At 42.7% G+C, this 24,590-nt stretch overlaps 1 protein-coding gene across 2 annotated transcripts in view; it reads left to right on the plus strand.

The window, feature by feature from the left end:
• The first annotated feature begins 277 nt into the window (after positions 1-277).
• The window catches only part of yes1 (YES proto-oncogene 1, Src family tyrosine kinase), a 34,443-nt gene continuing 10,130 nt past the window's right edge, over positions 278-24,590 (plus strand). Inside the window, exons 1-7 of one of the 2 annotated variants that reach the window (XM_079501067.1) lie at positions 278-338; positions 14,564-14,854; positions 17,441-17,540; positions 18,236-18,334; positions 20,844-20,947; positions 21,420-21,569; positions 22,681-22,836. In XM_079501067.1, coding sequence (XP_079357193.1) covers positions 14,572-14,854; positions 17,441-17,540; positions 18,236-18,334; positions 20,844-20,947; positions 21,420-21,569; positions 22,681-22,836 — 892 coding nt within the window. In that variant the 5' untranslated portion in view covers positions 278-338; positions 14,564-14,571. Of the gene's footprint in view, positions 339-494; positions 942-14,563; positions 14,855-17,440; positions 17,541-18,235; positions 18,335-20,843; positions 20,948-21,419; positions 21,570-22,680; positions 22,837-24,590 lie in introns of those variants that run through there. The other variant, XM_079501066.1, reaches the window with a different exon arrangement.

Genomic DNA, 24,590 nt, shown 5'->3' on the forward strand with positions numbered 1-24,590 from the left:
TCTCTCTCTCTCTCTCTCTCTCTCTCTCTCTCTCTCTCCCCGTTTAGTAACAGTGTGTCTCTCCAATAAGCTGAATTTACAGTTTCAGGTCAGGATGCCAATTTCATCAGGAGAATGATCGAACTACACTACACTCTCAATAGGTAAAGATCTAAAGGTCTATTTGGGTAACAACTCTCCATCATTTAGTTGCGGACCACCTGGAACCTCCTCAGGGACGGACCACTGGTTGAAAACCACTGGAGTAGACCAGCACGGTAGCAGAAGGCCTCTAGAGGGCGCCAAATGTCTGCACATTGCACAAGAAATTGGAGAAGGTTCAACGGTTAAGTCACAATGTGGGTATTTGTCTGTATATTGTAGGTGTAACCTAGTAATCTTAGACTTATTATAAGATCGAATGCTTTAGTTTGCATCATTACTTAACTATTCGAGGGTAACGCTCATACAAATGACCAAATCTCAGTCTGTAATGTAATGTCGGCCATATTGGACTAGTTGGGCATGGGCACAAGGGAAAACCATTCAATAGGGAATGATTCCGCCTTTGGTCTCATCGGCTCCTCGCTGTAGGCTACTAGGCTGAAGGTGGCTGGCTGGCTATTGTTATGTTGCTCTCAATGCAACCGGCTTCCACACTCGCCGATCTCGGGCCGTGATTTGTTTGACCATTTTTGCGCGGCCTTTATTCCCCTATCATGTGGATATAGCGTTGTCAATTGGAATTATATGCGGATTTAGTGGATCTCGATAAAAGATTCGGTGTATGGAGCTGGGAGTCGGTATGGGACAGACCGAGGACTGATCATTCAACTGCTTGTGTCGGTCGGTCGGTCGGTCGGGGTGATTCCTTTCGGATTGCACGATAACAATACGTGGAAGAAAAGACCTCGGAGGACGCATGTAGCCCAAACACAACACAGAAAAGTTTGTTTTTTAAGGTAAGAGACACTTAAAACACATATGTGTTATTTCTTTTCGTGAGTTACCTTTACAGGGCCTTTCTACTACTACTACTTGGGGCAAACGAATCGGAGAAAGTTGGGACAAAGATCAAGAGTTCTCACTCTCACAGCATGTTAGCGTACTTTGTAACAATGTAACAATCTTTGTGTTTTCAAAGCGCGAAGCGTAGGCTACTATGGTGATTCCCTTGGCTTCTGATAATTGTGCGTGTATGCTTAGCCTATCTACGTGTTTCTTCAGTTCCACACAAGTTTAAAGTCAACACACAAGGATGTGCTGATGCAGGCCCTAGTTGTGGTAGGCCACAGAATCAAGATATCATTCATTGCTCCTGGGGCTGGCTGAAATGAATAAGTAAGATATATATATATATATTAGGCCATGCAACTGTCTATAGCATTCTAGTAAATACACCATTCTAACTAGCAACATACCCATGCCCAAGTAAAACAACTCTTCAACTGAAATGAGCGATTCAGTCCACAGCATTTGAGTGGGGGTAGAAATAGTGCAGGACTAGGTCTGTAATGTTTACACGTAGCTTGCAACACTGTATCCGTGTGTGTGTGCGCGCGCGCGTGCTTGGGCTCATGTGCCATAGTAATCCCTCTCCATGGTGGTAATCCTACAGTAGTAGGATACACACAACCTGCATGGGATAGTCCCTCGTCTGACACACACACACACACACACACACACACACACACACACACACACACACACACACACACACACACACAGCTGGAGTGGAGTGGATAGGATGGTGAGTGCTGACTGGAAGCCTTTCTGGCACAGTGAAGTGAGGAGCCCTAACAGGTGGTGTTTGGCTGGGCAACAGGGACTATAAAGCCTCCGAATGGAGTCATGATTCACAGTCGTATTCTCGTCAGAACACCACTTTTGGGGTCACGGTGGCACAGTTGGTAGTGCTGTCGCCTCACAGCTAGAAGGTCCTGGGTTCGATTCCCGCTTGGGACGCTGTGGGCGCTGGCGGCGTGTCCTCTCCTCCGTGTCATCAGTGCCCATACCCGAGGTGGGGTTGGCGAAAGGGCCTTTCTGTGTGGAGTTTGCATGTTCTCCCTGTGTCCCCTAGGGTAGGTACCCTCACAAAAAACATGCAGTAATCCTGGTCTCTAAACTGCCTCCCCCTGGCCAGCCCGGGTGCCCGATGGAGGGGAAAGGAACTGGTTGGAATAACGTGTTCCTTCCACGCGCTACGTCCGACCAGGGATACTCCCCCCTGTCAGGTGCAAAAGAGCGACCTGGACACTCATGCATGAAGGAAGCAAGAGTTCAAGTCCGTTGCTCTCCCCAGGTTGGCAGAGGGTGTGTAGAGCCCAGGATCACATTAGATAATTGACACAGGGGTGAAAAATGGGTTACAAATTGGGATTGGGATAGAAAAAGAACACCACTTCTGTGTGTGTGTGTGTGTGTGTGTGTGTGTGTGTGTGTGTGTGTGTGTGTGTGTGTGTGTGTGTGTGTGTGTGTGTGTGTGTGTGTGTGTGTGTGTGTGTGTGTGTGTGTGTGTGTGTGTGTGTGTGTGTGTGTGTGTGTGTGTGTGTGTGTGTGTGTGTGTGAAACAACAAGCAAGGACAACAATTTATATTATAGGCATTTAGCAGACGCTCTTATTCCAGAGCGACTAACGGTAAGCAAGAACAACACGTGGTATTAGTAATACATCAAATACACACACTAGTAATCAACAGGCCTCTTAAAACAGTGTATCATGATCACAGTGCTCTGCGATTCATTACCGCCAATGGCTATTGGCACCCATCATTCTATTTTATATGAAAAAGTGCATGGTTGGCCATCTCTCGCAGTTCGTAGAGGGCAGCGCATTCTATTCGTTTATGGCCTTGTGTGGCAAGCTTCCTGTGCCTATCCTTGCTTTTAGATCCAAAAGTCACTGGACATTCAACCCTGCTCTAGTTCTAGTAGTCTACAGTACAGTGAGTACACACAATGGAACAAACTTCAGGACTCTGTGAAACTGGTTCGATTGGTGCTTCTTGAGGGCATGACTGCACCTGTTTCATGTAAATACTATATTTATTTGCATCTGTGACGTTGTGCTGTGGTTCAAATGTTTATGATCAGGGCCTCCTTGAAAAAGAGAGCTTGCTCTCAATGGGCTTCACTGAATAAAGGAAAAAAGAAAGGGACTCATAATGCACATTTGAACTATAATATGGCAGACACAACCAACATCATGTAAGTCGTTAATAATGTCAGAATGAGAATTTGTTTGTATTCATATGTATTGATGTAATTCATTTAGATATATCTTGTCCCTCTTCTGTGCTGGTTTAAAGAAATGAGAGGATAAAGGAGGCCTTTTCTTTTTGTATGTTGAAGATGGCTCTGCCTTAGTGCTTAATTTATATACTGTGTCACACTAGCACAAATTAGCAGATCTACAAACTCACAGCGCATCGCATCCGTGAAGCTTTGTAACCCCGTAGATCTATTTTTGGCACAGGACAAGAACAAATCAGGCTTTCTCTCGCTAGGCTTTGACAGGCACAGCAGGTGGCCCCTGAGTTATGAATGGGATCGGAAGGAAGTCCCCCCCCCCCCCCCCCCACCAGCCCCCTCTACTTACTCAGATAGGCAGAGATGGCAGGCTGCCCTGACGATAAGGCCGTACTACTGTGCCATGGAGAGTGTGCCAGTCAGTCAGAGGGTGATTACTGAGTTACATTGTGGGGCGGCTGTGGCTCAGGAGGTAGAGCAGGTCGTCCAATGATCCCTGGGTCGGCGGTTCGAATCCCGGCTCCCCCATGTCCATATGTCGAAGTGTCCTTGGGCAAGACACTGAACCCTACATTGCCTCCAATGAGTTGGTCGGTGTGAAGCTCGCCACCATTGGTGATGTGTGAATGTGGGTGAGGAAGTGAGGACGCTGGCTTCGGCTGTTCGCTGCTTCACCTCCCAATGTATGAATGAATGAACCATTGTAAAGTGCTCTGAGCACTTGGAATAGTGCTATAAAAATGCAATTCATTATTATTATTATTATTACTGCAGCCCTTATAGTCACTAAAAAGGCTGCTTCGCCAAAATGTATAACTCTAATCTCACTGGCTCAGTGGCACTATAGACGATATTCAGACCGCGGCCATCTTGCCAGCAAGGTGCTAACTAGGTGCAACTTCCCATTGACAGCCCATTCATCCAAACGGAAAAGTCCTATCTGATTGTATTAAACAACGTCAAACTCACCAACATTGCAAGCTTGAATTATCCTCTTTCTATCTGCAAAGTGATTGTTTCATAAAAATCCACCGTAGACATGTTATGTGCTACTTAACTTCCTGTCAAATAATTCCTTGCAGGTGATTTTTTTTCCCCTTGTTTGGAAGCACTCATTTTTAATAAAGCAACATCCTGCTGCCTCCTGTATTCTGTGCAAATTCAAAACAGGTGGTACGCAGGGCAGTTGAGTGATATCCAACGAGCACTCCCAAACTCTGTCACTTAAAAAGAAATATCATGCACAGAATTTCTTGACAGGAAGTAGCTCATAATATGTCTACGGTGGATTTTTCGGAAACAAAAACTTAACAGATTCTAAGAGGATAATTCAAGCTTTCCGTACAGCTGCAATGTTGGTGAGTTTCTTTTTGGATGAATGGGCTGGGAAGTTGCACCTAGTTAGCACCTTGTTGGCAAGATGGCTGCGGTCTGAATATCATCAATAGGCCTAGCCCCTCCTATAGTTGGGGAAACCTGATTAAAGCTGCTATAAGCAATAATATGTCAAAGTTTTAATGAAATTTTATTTTTTTTGGTATTCAGACAGCCAGCAATGGGTTTTTTCCTAGAAGCTTTGTCATTGGTCGATTTGCCTGTCTGCTTCCTGATTGGTTAGTCATTGCGACCGGCACATCTCCTTTAAATGTTCACTTATGTTAATCCCTGGAGAAGAAGAAAAAAGTCCTTATGCACACCTATGGGGGACAGGTGTGTCGGATAAATGAAGTAAAAGATTAGGAAAAGACTGGAATCCCACACTGTCTTCACTTACAGAATTTGAGCAGCAACGTTTCGGTCGGTCAGACCTTTGTCAGACATAGAGATACATATGATTTGATTTGATTTGATTGATTCTTTTTTTAAGTGTCATGCTTCCGAAGAAGCCCAGCCCATATGGACTTACAGGACACTTTTTACAGTTTACATAAACAATTACAATAAACCGACATGACGGTTTGCAAACAATGATCAAGTGAATACCAAACTGACACTCCAGATCCTTACGAGGCAGATTACATAATATACAACAAAATATTACATAAGATTACATAAAATACCATAAAATAAAATACACCATTAGGCCTACATCTCTGGAGAAGACCAATTTGGTTGAAATGTTGGTTTCTTATATAACATTGTGCAACTTATTCTTTCCAATTTTAATCCTTTGCACCAGTGAAGCCTGTTTGTTTGGCACTAAGACTGCTAATAGTTTCTGTCATAATGCACAAGTTCATTTTCAAAAGCTTTCAAGTCAGTATTGGATTCACAACCAGCCAACAACGGCTGGTGTACAGGACGTCAAAATGGGAGGAGGTATAAGTTCTGTCCTGACTCCTGACTAACTGCAAACATTACACAAGACGTAATTATGCTCAAAGGTTGCACGGCCTCTCCCTGCAGAACACCCAGAGGTTGCAACGTATCTGATTTAGTCAGAATGTGGGCTCGAGTCATGCTTGTTCTTGTTGGGAGGCTCGCACAAGCCTGCCAAACTGTATCCCATTAACTAACTCACTGCACCTCCTGTGCTATTAGATCTCCAAACCCTAAATAGCCGACCTTCAAGCTCAGTTGTGAGATTGTTAGATCCACTTTTTTTTATATACAGGTTTAATTTTGTTTTAGTTCAATGTTTGCTTTAAAAACGCCGTTGACAATGAAGATAAATTAATGTTTGTTTTGTCCCTAACACAAACATTAAATCCTTTTAACAATAAAGATAATTTGTTTTGACACCGTTTGTTTTACATCATCATTACATCACCTATCTATCCTGTTCTTGTAACCGCCCCCTTCTGATCATATGTGATGATGTTGCTATTTTTGACAACATGAAGACACAGTATTTTCAATCCAAAAATGTGAAGCTTTTTTTTTTGGACTGAAAATCTGGGCCGAGACACACACAAGTCAGTCCTGACCTTACAATGGCAGAACCGATTTTAAACCAATGACTTTAAAGGAATGTTTAGATTAGAGTCTGTATTTTGTTTAGTAATGCATATAGGCTATCGTTGTAAAATGTTTCACTATCAAATGTACTGCTGGCTGTCATAGTTGTGTCTAGTTGTGTGTGCCCACTGCCCACATGTGAGAGAGGGAGAGAGAGAGAGAGATTGAGCAAATTGCAGACGGCAGTCTGCTACATCGTCAGACTTTTGTGAAATAAATGTATAGGCAACAACGGTCAAAATGTATATAATCTAGTGACGACAGCTGTCGCTAAATGCTGACACTGACGCTACACATGTCATGCCTGATGCGTCTGATTATTATGGAACGCTGGAATGTCACATCGATGACATGTATAAGAACCCGTGGCTTTGTTTCTGTGTAGGCCTGCAACCATCGGTTATCTTCTTGGCGATTATCCAATGGATTACTTTTTTATATTATATTAATAGAATAACTGAAAAAAGGGCGTTAATTTTTAAACCACTTGAAACTCTGCATCCATATTCTGGAGAGCATCGGTTTGTTTTGATGGGCCAAAACAAATACAGCCCCAAACAAAACATCCCAGTCTAGTCTACCAAAAAAAAGAAAATCTGCAGGTAAACAACACCGGTCTGGTGGTGGTGTTTGCCTGCAGATTTTCTTTTCTTTTCAGTCCAGTGGCTGATAACTGCTGGTATTTAGAGGGAATTGATTTGTAAAATAAAATTATGTATTGTTTTGTTGTGCAAACACAGGGAAAGGTTACATAATATGCACTTAAGCCCTATTTTTACCGTGTCGCACAATGGTGTGATTTTACTTGCACATCCTTGTATTTATTCTATTTATTGTAGTGTAGGGTTTTATGGGGGTGGGGTGTTGAGCGATACCCCAGAAAATCTCCCCTTTTCACAGCCTAATGTTGGAAAGCATGAGATACCGGTTTCTGAATGACTAACAGCTGTCTGTGGAGACATCTGGGTAAGAAGAGTACTTGGGATTGATCAAAGGACTGCTCATTTACTGTTACTTTACATGACCCATTTGGGTGCCTCTGGCAATAGGCGGACTCATTAACATTTCAGATGTAGCATTAGCATGTGCATAGATTCAACAGTCCAGGCCAGGAAGGGAGAGCTGTTGGGAGTGCCCTGCTACATACAGGGGAATACCCAATGTCACTGTCATGTTAAATCCTTATCTTTTGTTGAGATGAATGGCTTTTACCAAAAGCCTGCTTCTGTAGGGAAAATGCTTGTATCTTATTTCTCAGATGGAAACTTTCTTATTCTTTTATTCAAAGTAATCGCCATGTTGAGAAAATTGGGATTGATTAATGACTAGCAACACTTGAGAAGACTGTGGTGACAGAAAATGTAAATCAATGCAGTGCTTATTATGGGAAAGAGCCAGAGGGGTGCTTGGGGTCAGCATACCATAGAGGCTACTAGGCTAGAGACACTGACAAAATGTCAACCTCCGCCTCAGAGGAATCTCCTTTTGTTCACTCCATGGTTCTCTGTGAAGACTGAAGACTATGTTGTTCACTCGCCATGTTTGCAGCATATCATTTGAGAGGAAGTATTTCAAAAAGCCTGGTTGGTAGCCATTTTTATCAATGGCAGTCTTGTTGTCTTATGAATGAATCATCATAATGCCCCAAGATAAATTGTGCATTTCACACCCGGCCAGCCCTTGGACTATGCCAAAGTAGTTGGCTAATGCCTGCCAAGATGATCATAACAGATCGACAATTTTAGCAGCTAATAATATTAAAGTAACCAAATATTTTATATGCAGAAAAGTAGAGTAGTGGATTTTGCAACCATATCATGCTTCAATCATGATTATCCTACAGTGCATGCAAATAAATCCTTTTATTGATTCAGCAAAATGGTTTCATGCCAGACAACACTTCAACAAGTTAATTGCCTTCTAAGGTAGTGGATGGAATTTACGTGATGATTAATAGTCCTAGAAAAACCTTAAAACCGGTATTACCCTTTTCATGTCACGCACCCCCTAGCACTAGCATGTCTGAGAGGTAATTTTGACCGTTTTTTGAGATTTTGAAGTTAATTATCTTTGCTCATGAAGCTTTCAGAATGTTCCCCATCCATGACCATCATCATCCATCACCATTCTATCATCTCAGCATTTTTTGACATCTGAAACATTTTCTAAATAAGCACATGCTACTTGTGTGACGTGTCTCATTTTACTTCAGTCATGCTAGTGCTAGCGACAAAATGTTCTACACCTGCCAACCCCGATGTTGAGGCTGTGTATGGGGCCGTTTAGCCACCCGTTGCCAAAGTCATCAATGCAATGAAATGGACAAAATCACGTTTAATCAGAGAGCATTCAATGCTGACCTACCTACCAGATCTCAGTAGGCTGCATTATGTGCGGTTGATCACGGCACACCCAGCGTCTCAGCTGACTACGTGGCCAGTTAAAACTGATATGACGTTAGGGGACTTACATGGCCGGTTAAGACTGAGGTTAGGTTTAGGGTTGGATTTAGTGTTAGGGTTTGTAACAGTGTTGTTTTCGTCGACTAAAACCATGACGAAAACTGAATAGAAACAAAATGATTCAACTAAGCTATGACGACTAAAACTAAGACTAAATATATTGACAATTTCGTCAACAAATAAAAACTAGACTAAAATGTTAGGAAGGGACTAGTGGACAAGTGATCCAGTATAAGTCATTTTACACTTGGTTGCATGCTGAAAATAGCCGATCTACAAGCTCACAACGCGTCGCCGGTGAGCTTGTAGATCGGTTATTTTCAGTAAATCTGTCATTACGACAGCATCAAAGCCCCGCCAAACACTTTTTGTTTGACTAAATCAACTGTAGAATTAGTCGACTAAAATCTTATGACATTCAGTCGACTAAAACTAGACTAACACTAAAACGTTCCAGGTGACTAAAATGTGACTAAATGAAAACCATTCAAAAGACTGACTAAAACTCAAATCTAATTTTGCTGCCAAAAACAACACACGTCACAATACAACGTTTCACGCTGGAGACGGTTGCGGTAGGTCAGTAGAGCATACTGGAGCATAGAATGCTCTGATTAAACGTGATTTTGTCTTTCAATGCATTAATGGCATTCAAATCCGCTAGTTTAGCTACAGTGACATGCCCTAATCAATGAATAGCATAGCATGGAAAGGTTGACAAGACAGGGTCAAAGGTACTGTTCAGGTTAGTACTAGTTTATTTCCTGAAGTCAGTAGCTTCTGTTCTGGTTTAATTTGTTACCATGTGAGTGTGACCTTAGTTTGCAGAAGTAATATGAAGGCAAGCACTGATAACGCATTGTGTCAAGCATTCCATGCTGATAAGTCCTGGGGCAACATGTTCAGATAGCCTACATGTTTATGCTTTCTCTCATTCTACTGGAGTCTTATTTGTGGCACGATGGTGTTTGCTGAAAATGACAGATTTTCAGGCTAGCTTGAAAAACTGAAGCATTTAGGGCTTTAGCGGTTAAGATGTAGTTGACAGATGGGCACGGTTCTGTAGTAAGCAATGTTACTATTTCCAGAAGATGTATCTGTTAAGTTTTCTTTTCTGAATAATTATTTATTTAAAAATAATTGAACAATAATCTTGTTTTAGTGAAAGCCACCCGCCCACCCTATGCCATTCTGGGCGGGAACCCCTTTTGGTGTTTATAGCATTATGTTATACTTTAGCTATTGAAAGCTCATAGCGCGGCACCGAGTGCCGCACTACAAGCTTGTAGTTCTGCTATTTTTTAAAAATCGTGAAAATGTGGCCCAAATGTTTGAATATATTCTTTCAGAGCGTTCGTTTTTAGCTCAAATCTTTGCTTCTGGGGGGTCCCTGGAACAACATATTTTCAGATGGGGGTCGGCGCTGCTCGGGGGCCAAATACATATAATTCTAGGGGTCCTTGACATTAAATAGTTTGAGAACCACTGACATAGAAACAGGGTTTTTCAGAAAACTGTCAGGATTTAGAAGGCATTTGTAGAATTGTCCTCGGGTCTAAATGGGTTAAAAGCAACCCATGCCTATTTTCTAATTGCAATAAGATTCAGGGTTAGTGGTCAACTGGTCACATGCTGTCAAAACAACGTAACCTTGAATAGAATGCCAGACCAAAGACAACCCCGTGTGTAGTCGTGTACTGTACATATTGTTAATTCGCCTGTACCACTGGGACAATGTACTGTACACATTGCTAATACTCTATATATGTACTACAGGGGCAGCGCTGCTTTTGTGTGCAAACAATCACAACATCCGCAGATGGCTATCGGTCTGCAATCTCACTTTCTCACATTTCAACCCACCACGTTATCTTTTACCGTTAATCCTCCCCTCCCCCAATATCTCTCTCTCTCTCTCTCTCTCTCTCTCTCTCTCTCTCTCCTTCATTACTCCATTGATTCCCACGCCTTTACTCACCCTGTCCCTTTTTAACCCACATCCTCTCCTCCAGTCCTTTATACCATTCCCCCCCCCCCCCCCCCCCTCTTCATCTCCCTCCATTTCTGCTGACTCAGCAATTGCTTTTCGGATCAATATTGTGTTGTGTTGAGCTGAAAGTTCATCAATAAACCATCCAGCTCAAATAACTGGATTTATAGATTGACGGCTCAGTGCATATGGTTGTATTAGAGTCGCGTTCTTCATATTAAGCCAAGTTGTGGTTCCGGTAGTGACCCAGACGCATAAACTTTATTTATTCATTTATTTTGCCTGTGTGCTGCATATTAAAACTTCCATATTTCTCATTTGTTCAGCTTAGGCACTGTGCACAACTAGGTGCTACGCTGTGTCCTAAGTATTATAGTGTTAGGGAAAACCCAGATGGTGGGGACCGGTCCATTATTTCTCCCTGCCTTAACATCATCCCATCTGTTTTACTGTTTGCACTCTAAAGTATGAATGAATGCAACCTCTCACCCCCTCACCAGTCAACCTTATCGTAGTGGAACTGTTGTAACGTGAGTCATCAGAAATGGGGATTGCCGGAAGGCTTTAGCTCATCTGTCACGAGCTGGCAGGCAGGCGTGTTCTCTAAGGTTATCAATAGACACACAGGTGCGTGCGTGCGTGCGTGCGTGCGTGCGTGGGTTGAGAATGCGGTGCACAAGCTCTGAAGTCGTGTTCACCAGGGTCATGTCTGAAAGCTGAGTCACCACATTGCTTTGATCACTGTGACACACACACACACACACACACACACATAAAATTCATTTTTAACCTATTATCATAAGTGTGCTGAACAGAGGTGAAACGTTGAGAGGACCCAGCGCCGAGTCAAAGATGTTGTGAGAATATTGGCGGTCCGTCCATTGAGATAATTTTGGATGATTACTTGAATTCCAATTTTAACAGCGGGCGACAGCCAAACAAAATTTCCGGAAGTTCACTATTTGTCAATGGGTGGGACTACTGGCGATAGCAGGCGAACCTTAGAGTATATATATTAATAGAGACGGAAGGAGGAGTGAAATCGCCTCATGCGCTTTTGAGCAACTTAATGCAAGGGAGGAGAAATCCGGTGACGTTTCGAACAGGCAATGGTCAAAAAGTGGGCGGAGGAACGTCGCCCGAAAATACGAAAATAATGTATCTTTTGGGCGTCATGGTCGGGCGATTTAATAGGTGATAGCCAATGAAATTCATGTGTCGCTCGCCGTTGTTCTCCCGCTGTTAAAACCCAGTGCTGAAGCCTTTGCGTTAAGACATTCTGGGCGGGAACCCCTTTTGGTGTTTTAATTAAGTTATTCTTTAGCTATTGAAAAATAGCAGATCTACAAGCTCGGTGCCGCGCTACGAGCTTGTAGGTCTGCTATTTTTGAAAAATAGTGAAAATGTGGTGCAAACCTTATATTCTTTCAGAGCGAACGTTTTTAACTCAAATCTTTGCTTCTGGGAGGTCCCTGGAACTACATATTTTCAGATGGGGGTCGGAGGCCAATTACATATAATCTTGGGGGTCCTTGACATGAAATATTGAGCACCAGAAACATACGTACCAGAAAAATAGGTATTTCAGAAAACTGTCAGAATTTAGAAGACATTTTTTTAATTTTGATGTCCGGCCTAAATGGTTTAAAACGCACTGTCACACCCAGTGCTGAAGCCTTTGTGTTAAGACATGTCACAGAGCCTTTCATTCATTCTCAATTTAACCCAACCATAAACCCTTAACTTTGCCAACACAATGTATGGAGAGTTGTTCCTCCTCAACTTCCTGCCCTTGTGAAATCAATTTGTAATTGTTGTGAACACTCTCAGAAAAATAGGCAATTATGGACAATCTTTTACAAAATGAATTGACCATTCCGCATTTCAGTTGCTGAGCTCTCTTGAGTGAGGCTCCTGGAACACGGTGGGGCTTGTTAGTTATGCTGCTCTGATCGTTGTTGTGGATGGGATAGCTAGCTTGATCTGAGGGACAGTTGAAATTGCCACGAGGCTGTAGTATGATGATATAGTTTCAGTTTGGCTGACTAAGCATTTGAGTCATGTGACAGAGCTTCAGCCAGACCAGTTCAGTCTAGACTGAATTGGTCGGCAACAAGAAGCTCGCCAATAACACAAACATCCCTTCACGGAGTTCACGCTGCCTTTGAGTGTTTCAGAGCTTGTTTAATTTTCAGCTCATATAAGCCCACTTTCCCGGTGTGTTACTTTAAGACAACTTTAAGACGATTTATGTTATTGCGTGGGTGAAATCGTCTCTCTCCCTCCCTCTTTCTTCCCATCCTCCTCTCTCCTTAATCTCTCTAGCTGTGTTTCCACTGGAATGCCTTCTAATAGATAACATATTTGAATGCTGTCATACATGACTCATGTAGGCCTACCAGACCAATCCTGCTAGTGTTTCAGTAGCGTCAAAAACACAGCTTTCATTGACAGCCTGCTCAAGCATGGAGGAAAGTTGTACAGTTGTACAGAATCAGAATACCCGCTCTAGTTGGAGAACAATCTATGATGTCATTAATATGTGTTATATCATGAGTTGCCCGTACATCTAAGTCTGTGTAGTTGAACTTGAGATACAGTGTACTTGATATGTGTACTGCCTGTACTGTAGCATACTTTATAGATGGGCTACGAGAGACATCTCAGCGCCAGCAAGGTCAGCATTGCTGCATTAGGCACGTTACTTTGTCTCATATCTTATTGTCACGTCATTATGATCCAGCACTATATATGTTCCTATTTGTGTAATAAACTTTGTGAACCTTTAGCCTGATACTGTCTCGTGTCGCGTTATTGTTCTCCCGGGCCCGCCGCCGCAGTCACCGTACCAAAGGAATAATTCAACCGGATTATCACCACCCAGCCTGCACACACTACCCGTCTGTCAGAACCAGACGAGGGTCCAGTTTAGAGAACACATATTTAACATTGATTGACAACAATATTTAATATTGATTCCGTCAGGAATCTCCATACATGGCATAAAAGGGAGTCGGGACAAAGACAGACCGATGCAGAGATCGCCCCATGTATTGGCAAAAAAGGCACAGACTTATAGAGCTTTGGGGATGTATAGATTTCTGAACAAGCCACCAAACCGACCGACTCTACTCTAGTGCTGCTCCAATTCATTTTAGTCACTCTTGTTAGAAGAGAGACTTTAAGAGAGGTTTAAGTCATGCACTTTGATGTTGTCTGTTTAAAGTTATAGTATAGTTGGCTCCAGGTGCAACATTTTTTTTTTCTTCTTTTTTTTTGTGGCTTTCGCCTTTTATTTTATATATTTTATGGAGGGACAGACAGTAGGCTGACAGGAAATGGGGAGAGAGATGGGGGGAAGACATGCAGTAAAGGCCGTCGGGATCGGGAGTCGAACCCGCGGCACACTGCCAGACCGGATTACCAGCCAAGGTGCCTGGACCACTGAGCCATGGCCCAGGCCCAGGTGCAACATTTTTAATGTAGTAATGTTCAGCAACTACATTATCGAGATTCACATTTTGAGCAAGAATCATGCAGCACTACTCTACTCCCTCGGGTCCTTCGTGATACACTTGCCAAGTGTGAAGTCGATTGGTTGGACAGTTCTTGAGATACGCTGGGGAAACACGGATAGAGAGAAACGACAGACACAGATTTTGCACATTTATACATTATTACCAGCCTGCCCTTTGCTGCCAGGGTTGGGTTGCATTCAATGCATTGACAACATGTCATCATCAATGTCCAGTCCAGCTATGGGCATTCTGTGTGTGCCCGCAACAGACGCACAGTGCAACTTTGACTTCATATAGCAGATGCACAGTAGAATGTATTGAGGGGTTTGTGTATCGTGTAATTATTCCACTTGTATATATGACTAATCTGGTGAAGCTAATGTTCCCCATCCGTCCTCTCTCCCAAGGCTTGAGGATGGGCTGTGTCAGGAGCAAAGAGGACAAGGGCCCGACGCTCAAGTACCGCCCAGACAACTCGACGGCCACACCGCTCAGCGCTCACATGGGCCACTATGGGCCGGACCCCACCCTCATGGGGCACTCCCCAGCCATGAAGGGCCAAAACAACAGCTACAATAGCCACGCTGCCGCTCTGACGCCTTTCGGAGGGGCTTCGTCGGTCATGACGCCGTTTGGTGGTGCCTCCACTTCCTTCACCTCGGTGTCAGTGAGCAGCCCCTTCCCTGCTGTTGTCGCAAGTGAGTTTTATTTTTATTTGTATTTGTTTGTGTGTGTTTGTTTACTGTGGGTGACACACACATTGGTGGCTCTTTTCTTATTAATTAGAAGTGGGAACTTGGCATTCCCAAGACACAGATTGGAGTGTTTAAACCGAAGTTTACGATGTCACATCAACATTGCTGTGCTCACCATCATAGTAGATGGCATGCTTTTGAGAACACATTTTAGTTTGTGCATGGTATGAGAGCAGGCAGCTTAAACATACAATATTACAATATAAAGTTACTTTCTGGTGCTTATGAGCAACAACAAAACTCGCACTATACTTGCCTGCAGCATTACGAGTACTAAACAGTTTATTGTGTTCCAAAGCCTATGGAGGGAATAAACTGAATGTGTGCTATCTGTTCTGAGACCTATGAAGTTACTCGACTAATGTATTGATTGGGATTTATCTGATTAAAATGGCGCAAGTACCTAACATGGTGCCAAAACCGATTCTAGTATGGTATCGGTTCTAGGTACTCAACCCCCCTCAGAGAACACTGAGCACATGCTACTTGGAGTTGCAAGGACCCAAGTTAAAATCGAACTACTCCCATCATGTAATGTCTCACATGTCTGCCCTCTCACTGCCTTATTAACCTCGCCTCACCAGGCTTTCCACCTCGGAGGAAAGCCTGGTCTCTGTTCTGTTCCCGTGTGAACCGGTCTGGAACGGATGATACCGTTACGTCATGTTGTAGTATTGTTTTGTAGTCATCGGGCAGGAACAAGGAACTTTTCCCTCAAACCGGAAGAATAACAATAAAAGCTCTCGTAGCCTGCAGCTTCGGTTTGAGGGAAAAGGAAGTTCCGGAAGATTACAAACTACAAAACAATACTCCCGACCGATCATGATCCCGAAATGGAATGGTGCCCAGGCTACTGCCTTATAGGTTTTCTGTCTCTCTATACTTAATTAAACCATATAATGCCCCCCAAAAGAATCTTGTAGAAAAATAATAAGAAATGCGTTATGAGCAACAGCTGTTATGCAAATTAGACCTTTGAAACAAGACAACAATACATACATCAAGACAGTTCTACCATCAGAACACCTGGCATAGTGTTTGGCAAAAAAGCTAATTGACCTGCATTGACTGATTAATCGGTGATGGTAATAAAGTGGTGCAGAGAAAATGGCTGAAATATAAAAAGCGATTGTATATAATAATAATAAAACGTTATTTGTATAGCACCTTTCATGACATGAAAGGCAGCTCAAAGTGCTTTACAGAATCAGATATGATGTGGTCCCTGTCCTGAAATGAAGAACAAATGCAATTGCTGCAACAAATGTCCAGACACAGAAACTTCTGTGTTTTGTCTCTGTCCATCTTCCTCCCTGACCCCTAATCTGATCCTGGGGGGGGGGCTGTTTAGATCCAATTTCCTCCTTCAGACAAGCATCAGACTTGGGTTGTCATTCTGCATTCTGTCACTCCATAGACACGTCACACGTTGATGAGAAGTATCATCTCTAAGCTTCCCTTGTGTCATTACAGCAGTGGTTCCCAAACTGGGGGATGGATGGGACCCAGATTATTTTTGGGGGTCCCCTGATGATCATTAGCTTAATGAGGTTAATCGTGTTCTCACTCAACAGTAAGCAAACCAACATGCAGTACAAGTGTATTCAGGGTATCTACTATCTGCACATTTTTAAAGTTACAATGTGTAATGACTTCTATATGACCTTTTTAATTCCAAATTAGAATTATCAAAGATTACAAAAGAAAGAGGCGTTGTGTACTTGTAGTTCTGCTATTTAGTATTTTCCCAACATTTATCGTCAAACTTAATTCCAAATTAGGGCGAATTATCAAAGATTACGAAAGCAAGAGGCGTTGTGTACTTGTAGTTCTGCTATTTAGTATTTTCCTAACATTTATCTGTGGAACGGAGTCAAACTAAATGTAATGCCTATAATTCCAGTGTTTGTGGGGACCGGGGTTCAAATATGATTCTTTTGTGGGTGTCTCTGCCTGAAAAGTTTGGCAACCCTTGCATTATGCACGAGGTTGTAGTAGTGACCATGTTGTCTTTTTAGTTTCCAGGACATTCTTTGTTCTTCTATGGACTTTGCAATGAAGTCATTTAAATGTCAACAGGCATTTAACAATGATACACCTTATCTCTTTATTTAAAAACATACTGAAAATGGTAACTTGTTTCCAAACCGATATATCGAGCCAAGCAACAGTGAGAAGGAACATCTGGACAAGTACAGTTCTTTGTGCTCTATTTAGTCTTCATACTATTAAGATTTACAAGCTCTATCAAAGTCATGCATACCTATCGTACCATCTCTAAAGGGTTATCCACGCCAAGCACTATAACTTATTTTAAATCACATCTTTTCCTTCATGTATTTGCCAGTTTATTTTTGTATTTTTGTGTATTATCATTCATGACTTTTCACCACTTTTGTCGTTTTAGTTGTGCTGTGGACTCTGCCGTCCACTTGAGTTCAAAACATTTCAAATTTATAATCAATATACATTAGTTCAAGTGCTTGCCTTGGCGTGAACTGCCCTTAAGACATCCTGTCTGCTTTTCAGGTGGAGTAACATTTTTCGTGGCCCTGTACGATTATGAAGCGAGGACGACAGACGATCTTTCATTCAACAAAGGAGATCGCTTCCAGATTATCAATAATACGTGAGTACATTAGCTATTCCTACTTGGATGAATAATATACCAGAACATGTACTCTATGCACCATAATACAGTGCTTCTCAAAGTAGGGTCTGGGTACCACCAGGTGTCCAAATGGACCCTTACCGGGTCTGTAACTCTCTTTTGTTCCAATTGTACACAAATATAATCAAATGGGTTCAGATCTGAGCCAAGTCTCCTGAGGGAGGGGGGAGAGAGAGAGAGAGACTGACACGGTGGGAAGGCGATATGGGACGGCAAGCGACGGGAGCTTGTCGCCACGAGTCTCCTGCCGACATGCTTTCAAACTGGCCGACAGCCGACCTTCTGTACTGTCTGGAGCTGCCTTTAAGAAACAAACTTCGAAACATGTTGGTTTAATAAAGTATTTTTCCTTTTTTTACTCTTGAGTGCCCGGATCTCCTCTTTTTTTTATCTGATGTTTTGTCCCGCTTGATCCAGGAGCACTTTTTTTTTAATACTATTTTAACCTTATTTATGACTTAGGTCTCCGGTGAGCACCTGGTCGTTTCATTGTCTCTAAATTGTAAAACAGCTTTATAATTTTTTTCTTAGTGTTTTTGATAGCATTTTACACTGTGTACTTTTTATTTATTTTCCCAGGAACCAGTTATTTGTTAGATGTGACTGTGTGCGCCGTGAAGTCCAACCAGTGTTTTCCTCTCCTGTCTTTCCAGGGAAGGTGACTGGTGGGAAGCTCGCTCCATCAACTCAGGACAGAAGGGCTACATCCCCAGTAACTATGTGGCCCCTGCCGACTCCATACAGGCTGAAGAGTAAGACCTTGTTTCCTTTCTCTATTCATTATTATTATTTTTATGGGGTGCTAGCCCCTCCTATGTCCAGCTTTCCAGGGTTTTGTATAAACCGTGAACATTTAAGACAAAAGTGAAGACGGAAAAGTGAGCACGCAACTTGTGATTGGCCGGCGTGATTGGGTGGGAGATGTGCCATTGACACCCGTTGTGTATATACAGGTGGCTGGTAGAGAGATGTCAGACATTGCGAAATACTCAAGAGATAAAACACTTGGACCTCTTAAGCTACGCCCGTGGCTGATGATAATAAGAGGATTGGCTGATTTTGGCTTTATTGTGAGGACGCAAATTGTGATTGGCCAGAATGAGCTGATGTATGATGATCAGAGCACCCTTCACTACACACGGGTGTGATGTCTTTTCTTTCTTCCTATCAACAATTCTTGGTTTAACTAGTTGTACCCCTTACTATCCATTTCCTCTCAGCCCCTTTTGAAGTCACGTCTCTCACTGTCTCTCTCGCTGTCACACTCACTCTGTGTTTCTCTGGCTGTCTCGCTGCTCGCCCGTATCTCTTCCTCTTGTCTGTCTCTCCCATCTCTTCCTTTTCCTCATCGCAGTACAGTCCCTTATTATTGAGTCACGCAGCTCTATCGGCTCGTGTCTAATTACAGATGGCATGATGGAGGCCTGGACGGTCACACATTGTGACTTACCCGCCATGCACACACATGAACAGGGGGACATAGAACACGAGACAATGGAGCGCTGTGCTGTTAGCTACGGCTGAGGGCATCCCCATGCCTGCCCAGTGCTGCCCACCCAGCGTGGCAGGGTGGCAGTGGACAGGCATCCCCATGCCTGCCCAGTGCTGCCCACCCAGCGTGGCAGTGGACAGGCATCCCCATGCCTGCCCAGTGCTGCCCACCCAGCGTGGCAGGGTGGCAGTGGACAGGCATCCCCATGCCTGCCCAGTGCTGCCCACCCAGCGTGGCAGGGTGGCAGTGGACAGGCATCCCCATGCCTGCCCAGTGTGGCCCACCCAGTGTGGCAGGGTGGCAGTGGACTGTGATGGTTTGGGGATTTCTAGCCTTATTTCTCATTGACTGGCCCTTTTTCCTCTCTCTCTCTCCCCACAATGATGCCTGCTGTTTTTCCTACAAAATGAATATAATTTTGTTTTTGGCCTGCAGTGTGACCTTGACTTTTAACCTTTTGTTTTGATCCAAAATCCTACTGATCCTTCCCACCAAGACAAATTAAATATCACCAAGCCGTTCTTGGTTTTGACCTTGACATTGAGTGTGACCTTGACCTTAGACCCTTTTTCTTCAAACTTTTTTTTTTTTTTTTTACTCAAAATGTAATCATCTCTCCAGGTCAGCATATTGATCATTCCCACCAACAGTCGTGAATATCTGCTAATTGGTTCTCAAATTTGTTCAGAGAGATGGGGCTGTTTTATAATTTCCTGCCACACATTGCTGCAGGCAGGTTGAATGGCTTGTAAAAGAGCAACGTTTCTTACAGTGTACGTTTTGCTGTTTGAGGTCTTTATGTAATAGAAATGCACTATTTATGAAGCTCAGTGGTGGAATGTAGCATTTACTCAAGTAGTACTGTACTTAACCCATTCTGGGCGGGAACCCCTTTTGGTGTTAGCATTATGTTATGCTTTAGCTATTGAAAAATAGCAGATCTACAAGCTCATAGCGCGCCTCCGAGTGGCGCGCTACGAGCTTGTAGGTCTGCTATGTTTTGAAAATTCGAAGAACGACTGACATAGAAACGTAGCTTTTTCAGAAAACTGTCAGGATGTAGAAGACATTTGTAGAATCTGATCTCAGGTCAAAATGGGTTAAGGGGTCGCCCAAGCTGAATGGGTAGAGAGGTTCTCCTCTGTGGGCAGCACTCGCCTGGGTGCAGCTGAATGGGTAGAGAGGTTCTCCTCTGTGGGCAGCACTCGCCTTGGTGCAGCTGAATGGGTAGAGAGGTTCTCCTCTGTGGGCAGCACTCGCCTTGGTGCAGCTGAATGGGTAGAGAGGTTCTCCTCTGTGGGCAGCACCCGCCCGGGTGAAGCTGAAAACCATACATTTTGTTTGACATACATTCATTTTGTCCAATTTTGAAAAAAACAAATTGTGAAATAAAGAATGCTTTTCCTTTGGTAGTCTCAGTATATTTGAATGTGATTACATTTGAAATATAGGACATTTACTTGCAATCCCGTCTCTTTGTATATTGTGGTATTGCTACTTTTACTTAAGTAAAAGGTCTTGAGTAGGCTACTTCTTCCACCACTGACAAAGCTGAGATCTAATGTAGCAAGATCAAAGCTCGCTGCCTAGAGCCATCTGTCTGCCATTTGTTTTGAATAGTAGCTAACGGCTACATTATGCAGTCTACTTGATTCAAATCTCACTTGAATTAAAATATTAATCTTTACATTTGCCCTAGTCAAATTACCTCATCTCTTGACTGTGTCTTCTAACTGGTCTCTTGACTGTGTCTTCCCGCCTTTTGACAGATGGTACTTTGGTAAAATGGGCCGCAAAGATGCTGAGCGTCTTCTGTTGGTTCCAGGAAACCAGCGAGGTACTTTCCTGGCACGGGAGAGCGAGACCACAAAAGGTATTCTTCTACACAACCAAGACCATAGCGAAGCACCATCATACACAATAGGCTTTAGCATTGATAACGTCTGTAACTGATGGCCATGGGGCAGCTCTATTGTAATGGGATTAACGCATGAAAACCACCTCAAGGAAATTAGCGCTACAATAATCTTTATTCATATTATCCACTTTCAGCCTGGAATCCTTTTTGTGTTGTGTTACACATTTTAAAACCTTGTTTAAATCGCACACAGAAAGAACACAGAAAAAAGGGGCAATAGTCGATCTAGATGGAAGCTGTAACTTTTCACTATTTTTTAAACATCATCATATGACAAACTGTAAAATAGGGCCTAAGTGGTTATGTAGTGTTCGCCATCACTGTGGACTTTCCCTGCCACTGACGTGACAACCTCTGAGCAAAACCTTATTTTAGAGGAATTACGTACCACCTAATCTGATTTGGTCTTTATTTTGTTTTCATGAAGGTGCCTACTCTCTCTCTATCCGGGACTGGGACGAGATGAAGGGAGACAACGTGAAGCATTACAAGATCCGTAAATTGGACAACGGTGGCTATTACATCACCACGCGAGCCCAGTTTGAGCATCTACAGAAGTTGGTGAAACATTACACAGGTATGCACATATATTAACCCAGTTACGTGACCTTAACGCTTAGTACAATTGCTGTTTACAACTGAACAGACATTCCGGCTTCCAGTCACCTTGTCAATTATTGAGGCTTATTATTATTTGAGTGCACCGTCCAAACCAAACATGTGTACTGCGAGCTAATGGACTGTTTGATAATGGCAGGCGCCTGGAATGTATCCGCGACAATGTTTAATGTTTGTGACTTGAGCTTCATTTTATGGTTCACTCACTGTTGTTGCATGCTGACTGTGTTTTTCACAGTTCAGCAGTGTAATGCTCAATGTGAAATAAATAAATAAATGAAAATGCATTATTCAACTGCAAATCTACCACCGCTGAATATTTTTATTTTATGCTGGATTTACTTTAATCTTTGTGATGCCCACCATAAAATAAAAATAAGCCGCACCATGTGGGATTAAGAAGAAATGTACAGAAATAAAACGTTTTTTATAAAATAAATATATATTTTAAGCCTGTCGTAATGTCTAGGATGACACTTAGGCAGTTGTGCAGGAAAACAAAGCCCACATTGTTACAGAAAAGCCACAAGTCTTATTGCTGTAAACAAACATCTAATGGCATGTCTCTGTGAGAACATAGTTTCTCCCACCAACTACAGTATGGGCTTAATAAACAACTGGCCGTTTGTTAAATTGACTCATCACATAAACATAATTTGAGGTTTCGAGTTGGCGTGGCCTTGTTTTGATTCTTTGCAACTTCATGTTGTCGTTCCCTCTGGCATTAATATGTTTGTAAAGTGTATGTAACTGAAGAGGTCATTATTACAAATATCGCTGTCTGGCGGAAACCATAAACTGTATCTATCTGGTGCATTCATTTTGTTTTTGCTGTATTTCCGTTTAGAGAAGCACTGTAATGACAACAGAACTATGAGATGTGTTTGAAATGAACGTGACTTTAATTGTGCATCATGTTGTGTTCTTTAAACACTACAGTACATAATGGCAATAATCCTACAGTGATTATATCAAGTGTATATTAGACCATGTTAAGCCTACAATTGAAAGTCTGATGTAAAGAACAATCGGTGACGGTGGTTAATCTTGTCCTTGTATATATGTACTAGAACATGCAGATGGACTGTGCTACCGGCTGACCTCCGTTTGCCCGACCGTGAAGCCTCAGACCCAGGGCCTGGCTAAGGATGCCTGGGAGATTCCACGGGATTCACTTCGCCTGGAGCTCAGACTGGGCCAGGGCTGCTTCGGAGAGGTCTGGTGTGGTAAGCTACTACTACAATGCCACATCTCATACATTCCACACATCATGTACTCTGCCCAAAAGTGACTGGCGTGACGTGCTAAAAGAACATTTTGAGCTGGCTTCAACTTTTTTTCAGCGCTCCAGTGGTGCGAAAATGTCTGGTGTGAATGCAAGAGAGCGATACGTTTCCCACATTTCGAGCGGCGGGATTCCTTTTATCCCATCTAGAGTGAAAGAACCTTAAACGCACGCACACGCACGCACGCACACACGATATATGGGATATGGAATGAAATATTCATACCCTGAAGAAGACAACCTGAAACGTTGGTAAAATAAAACGTTTTTTGGCATCGGGACTACGAGTTTTTGCGACCTCTCCTTTCCTTTTTAAAATATATCTCCCGTGTTCAGCACCTCCCTACCCTTGGTGTGCGCTCCTACCTCTTTGATTGCATGGAATTAAATATTAGCATACACAATTATTGTTTAGGTAACAACATTAACCGCCTTCTATACTTCCACATAAAATGTCCCTGTTTAATTATTCATTATTTATAGTTTTGAGTAATTGTGATATCACTAGGCCTGTCACAATTATTACATAATTGCCTGATCGCAATTGTTTTACATAAATCACAATTATTTAGCATAATCGTCGTAACACACAAAACAGCTTAATCGTCGTAACACACAAAACACAAACCGCTCAGTAATTACTGGTTAATTACCGCATGCTGGTATTCTGACCAGCCTGGAAGGCGAGGGCTATGGTGAGCACGTCACCTTCTTTCTTCACCAACTCTTTCATTAAGCCTGGTCTCCAGGCAAGCCCAAACCTGCCAGACCCTACTATGAAATCCCAGGAATTCCTTGTTTTCCCCTCTACTTGTTTCAAAACAATGTCTCCTTCAGCCAACCTCTCTACTGGTATTGGTTATCTATCTATCTATCTATCTATCTATCTATCTATCTATCTATCTATCTATCTATCTATCTATCTATCTATATATGCTGTGCATAGTGATGAATTGGCCTATTTATGTCTACTCAATGCCCTATCCTGTTTAGTTATTAAATAATTCATAGATGTATTGGTCGATTCGTGCATGTAATTGCTCCCGAGCTGTGGTCAAATTGATTCCTGCTTTCTCAAAGATTCCTCTGCTTCTTGAAGATACCATTCGCACGACTTCTCTCGCCAAGCCATAATGTTGGATCGCGTCATCGGTGCCCTACTTTGTCCTTCATTGTGTGCGTGTGTGTGTGGTGATTTCTTCAGCATGATTCATTCACGTAGGTCAGCCTCATGACGGAAGCGACAGATCTGCTGCTTCAGCTCTCTATGGGCAAGCGGGGCGTGAATAAGTGGCTCTGAACTAGGAAGTGACTGATTGTTTAGCCAGCATACAGTGTCCTTTCTCTCCTGAACAAACACTAAATGACAGTTACTTTATTTCACATGCTGTCACTCGATGCTGAAACGTCTCAGAAATGTGACGACGGTGTTTATCTTCTGTCCAGGTATTGTGGCTTTGGACTTTGTACTAACTTGCCTGCTATTGTTTGCTTTTGAGGCTGGCAATCTAGTACATTTACAGGAAGTGTGTTGGTCTGTATGGATAAGAGCCGCTGGCCAATGTGTAAATTGTCAAGATAAGTTGCAGTAAAAGGCAAAACAACTGTTTTTATGTCTACGTCATGGCTAGGGTATTGATTTTTTTACACAATATACTGTACTATAGTATTTGCATAACTCTTTTGACACAGGAC

The sequence above is a fragment of the Electrona antarctica genome (genome assembly GCF_951216825.1).
Source record: "Electrona antarctica genome assembly, chromosome: 1".
NCBI lineage: Eukaryota > Metazoa > Chordata > Actinopteri > Myctophiformes > Myctophidae > Electrona > Electrona antarctica.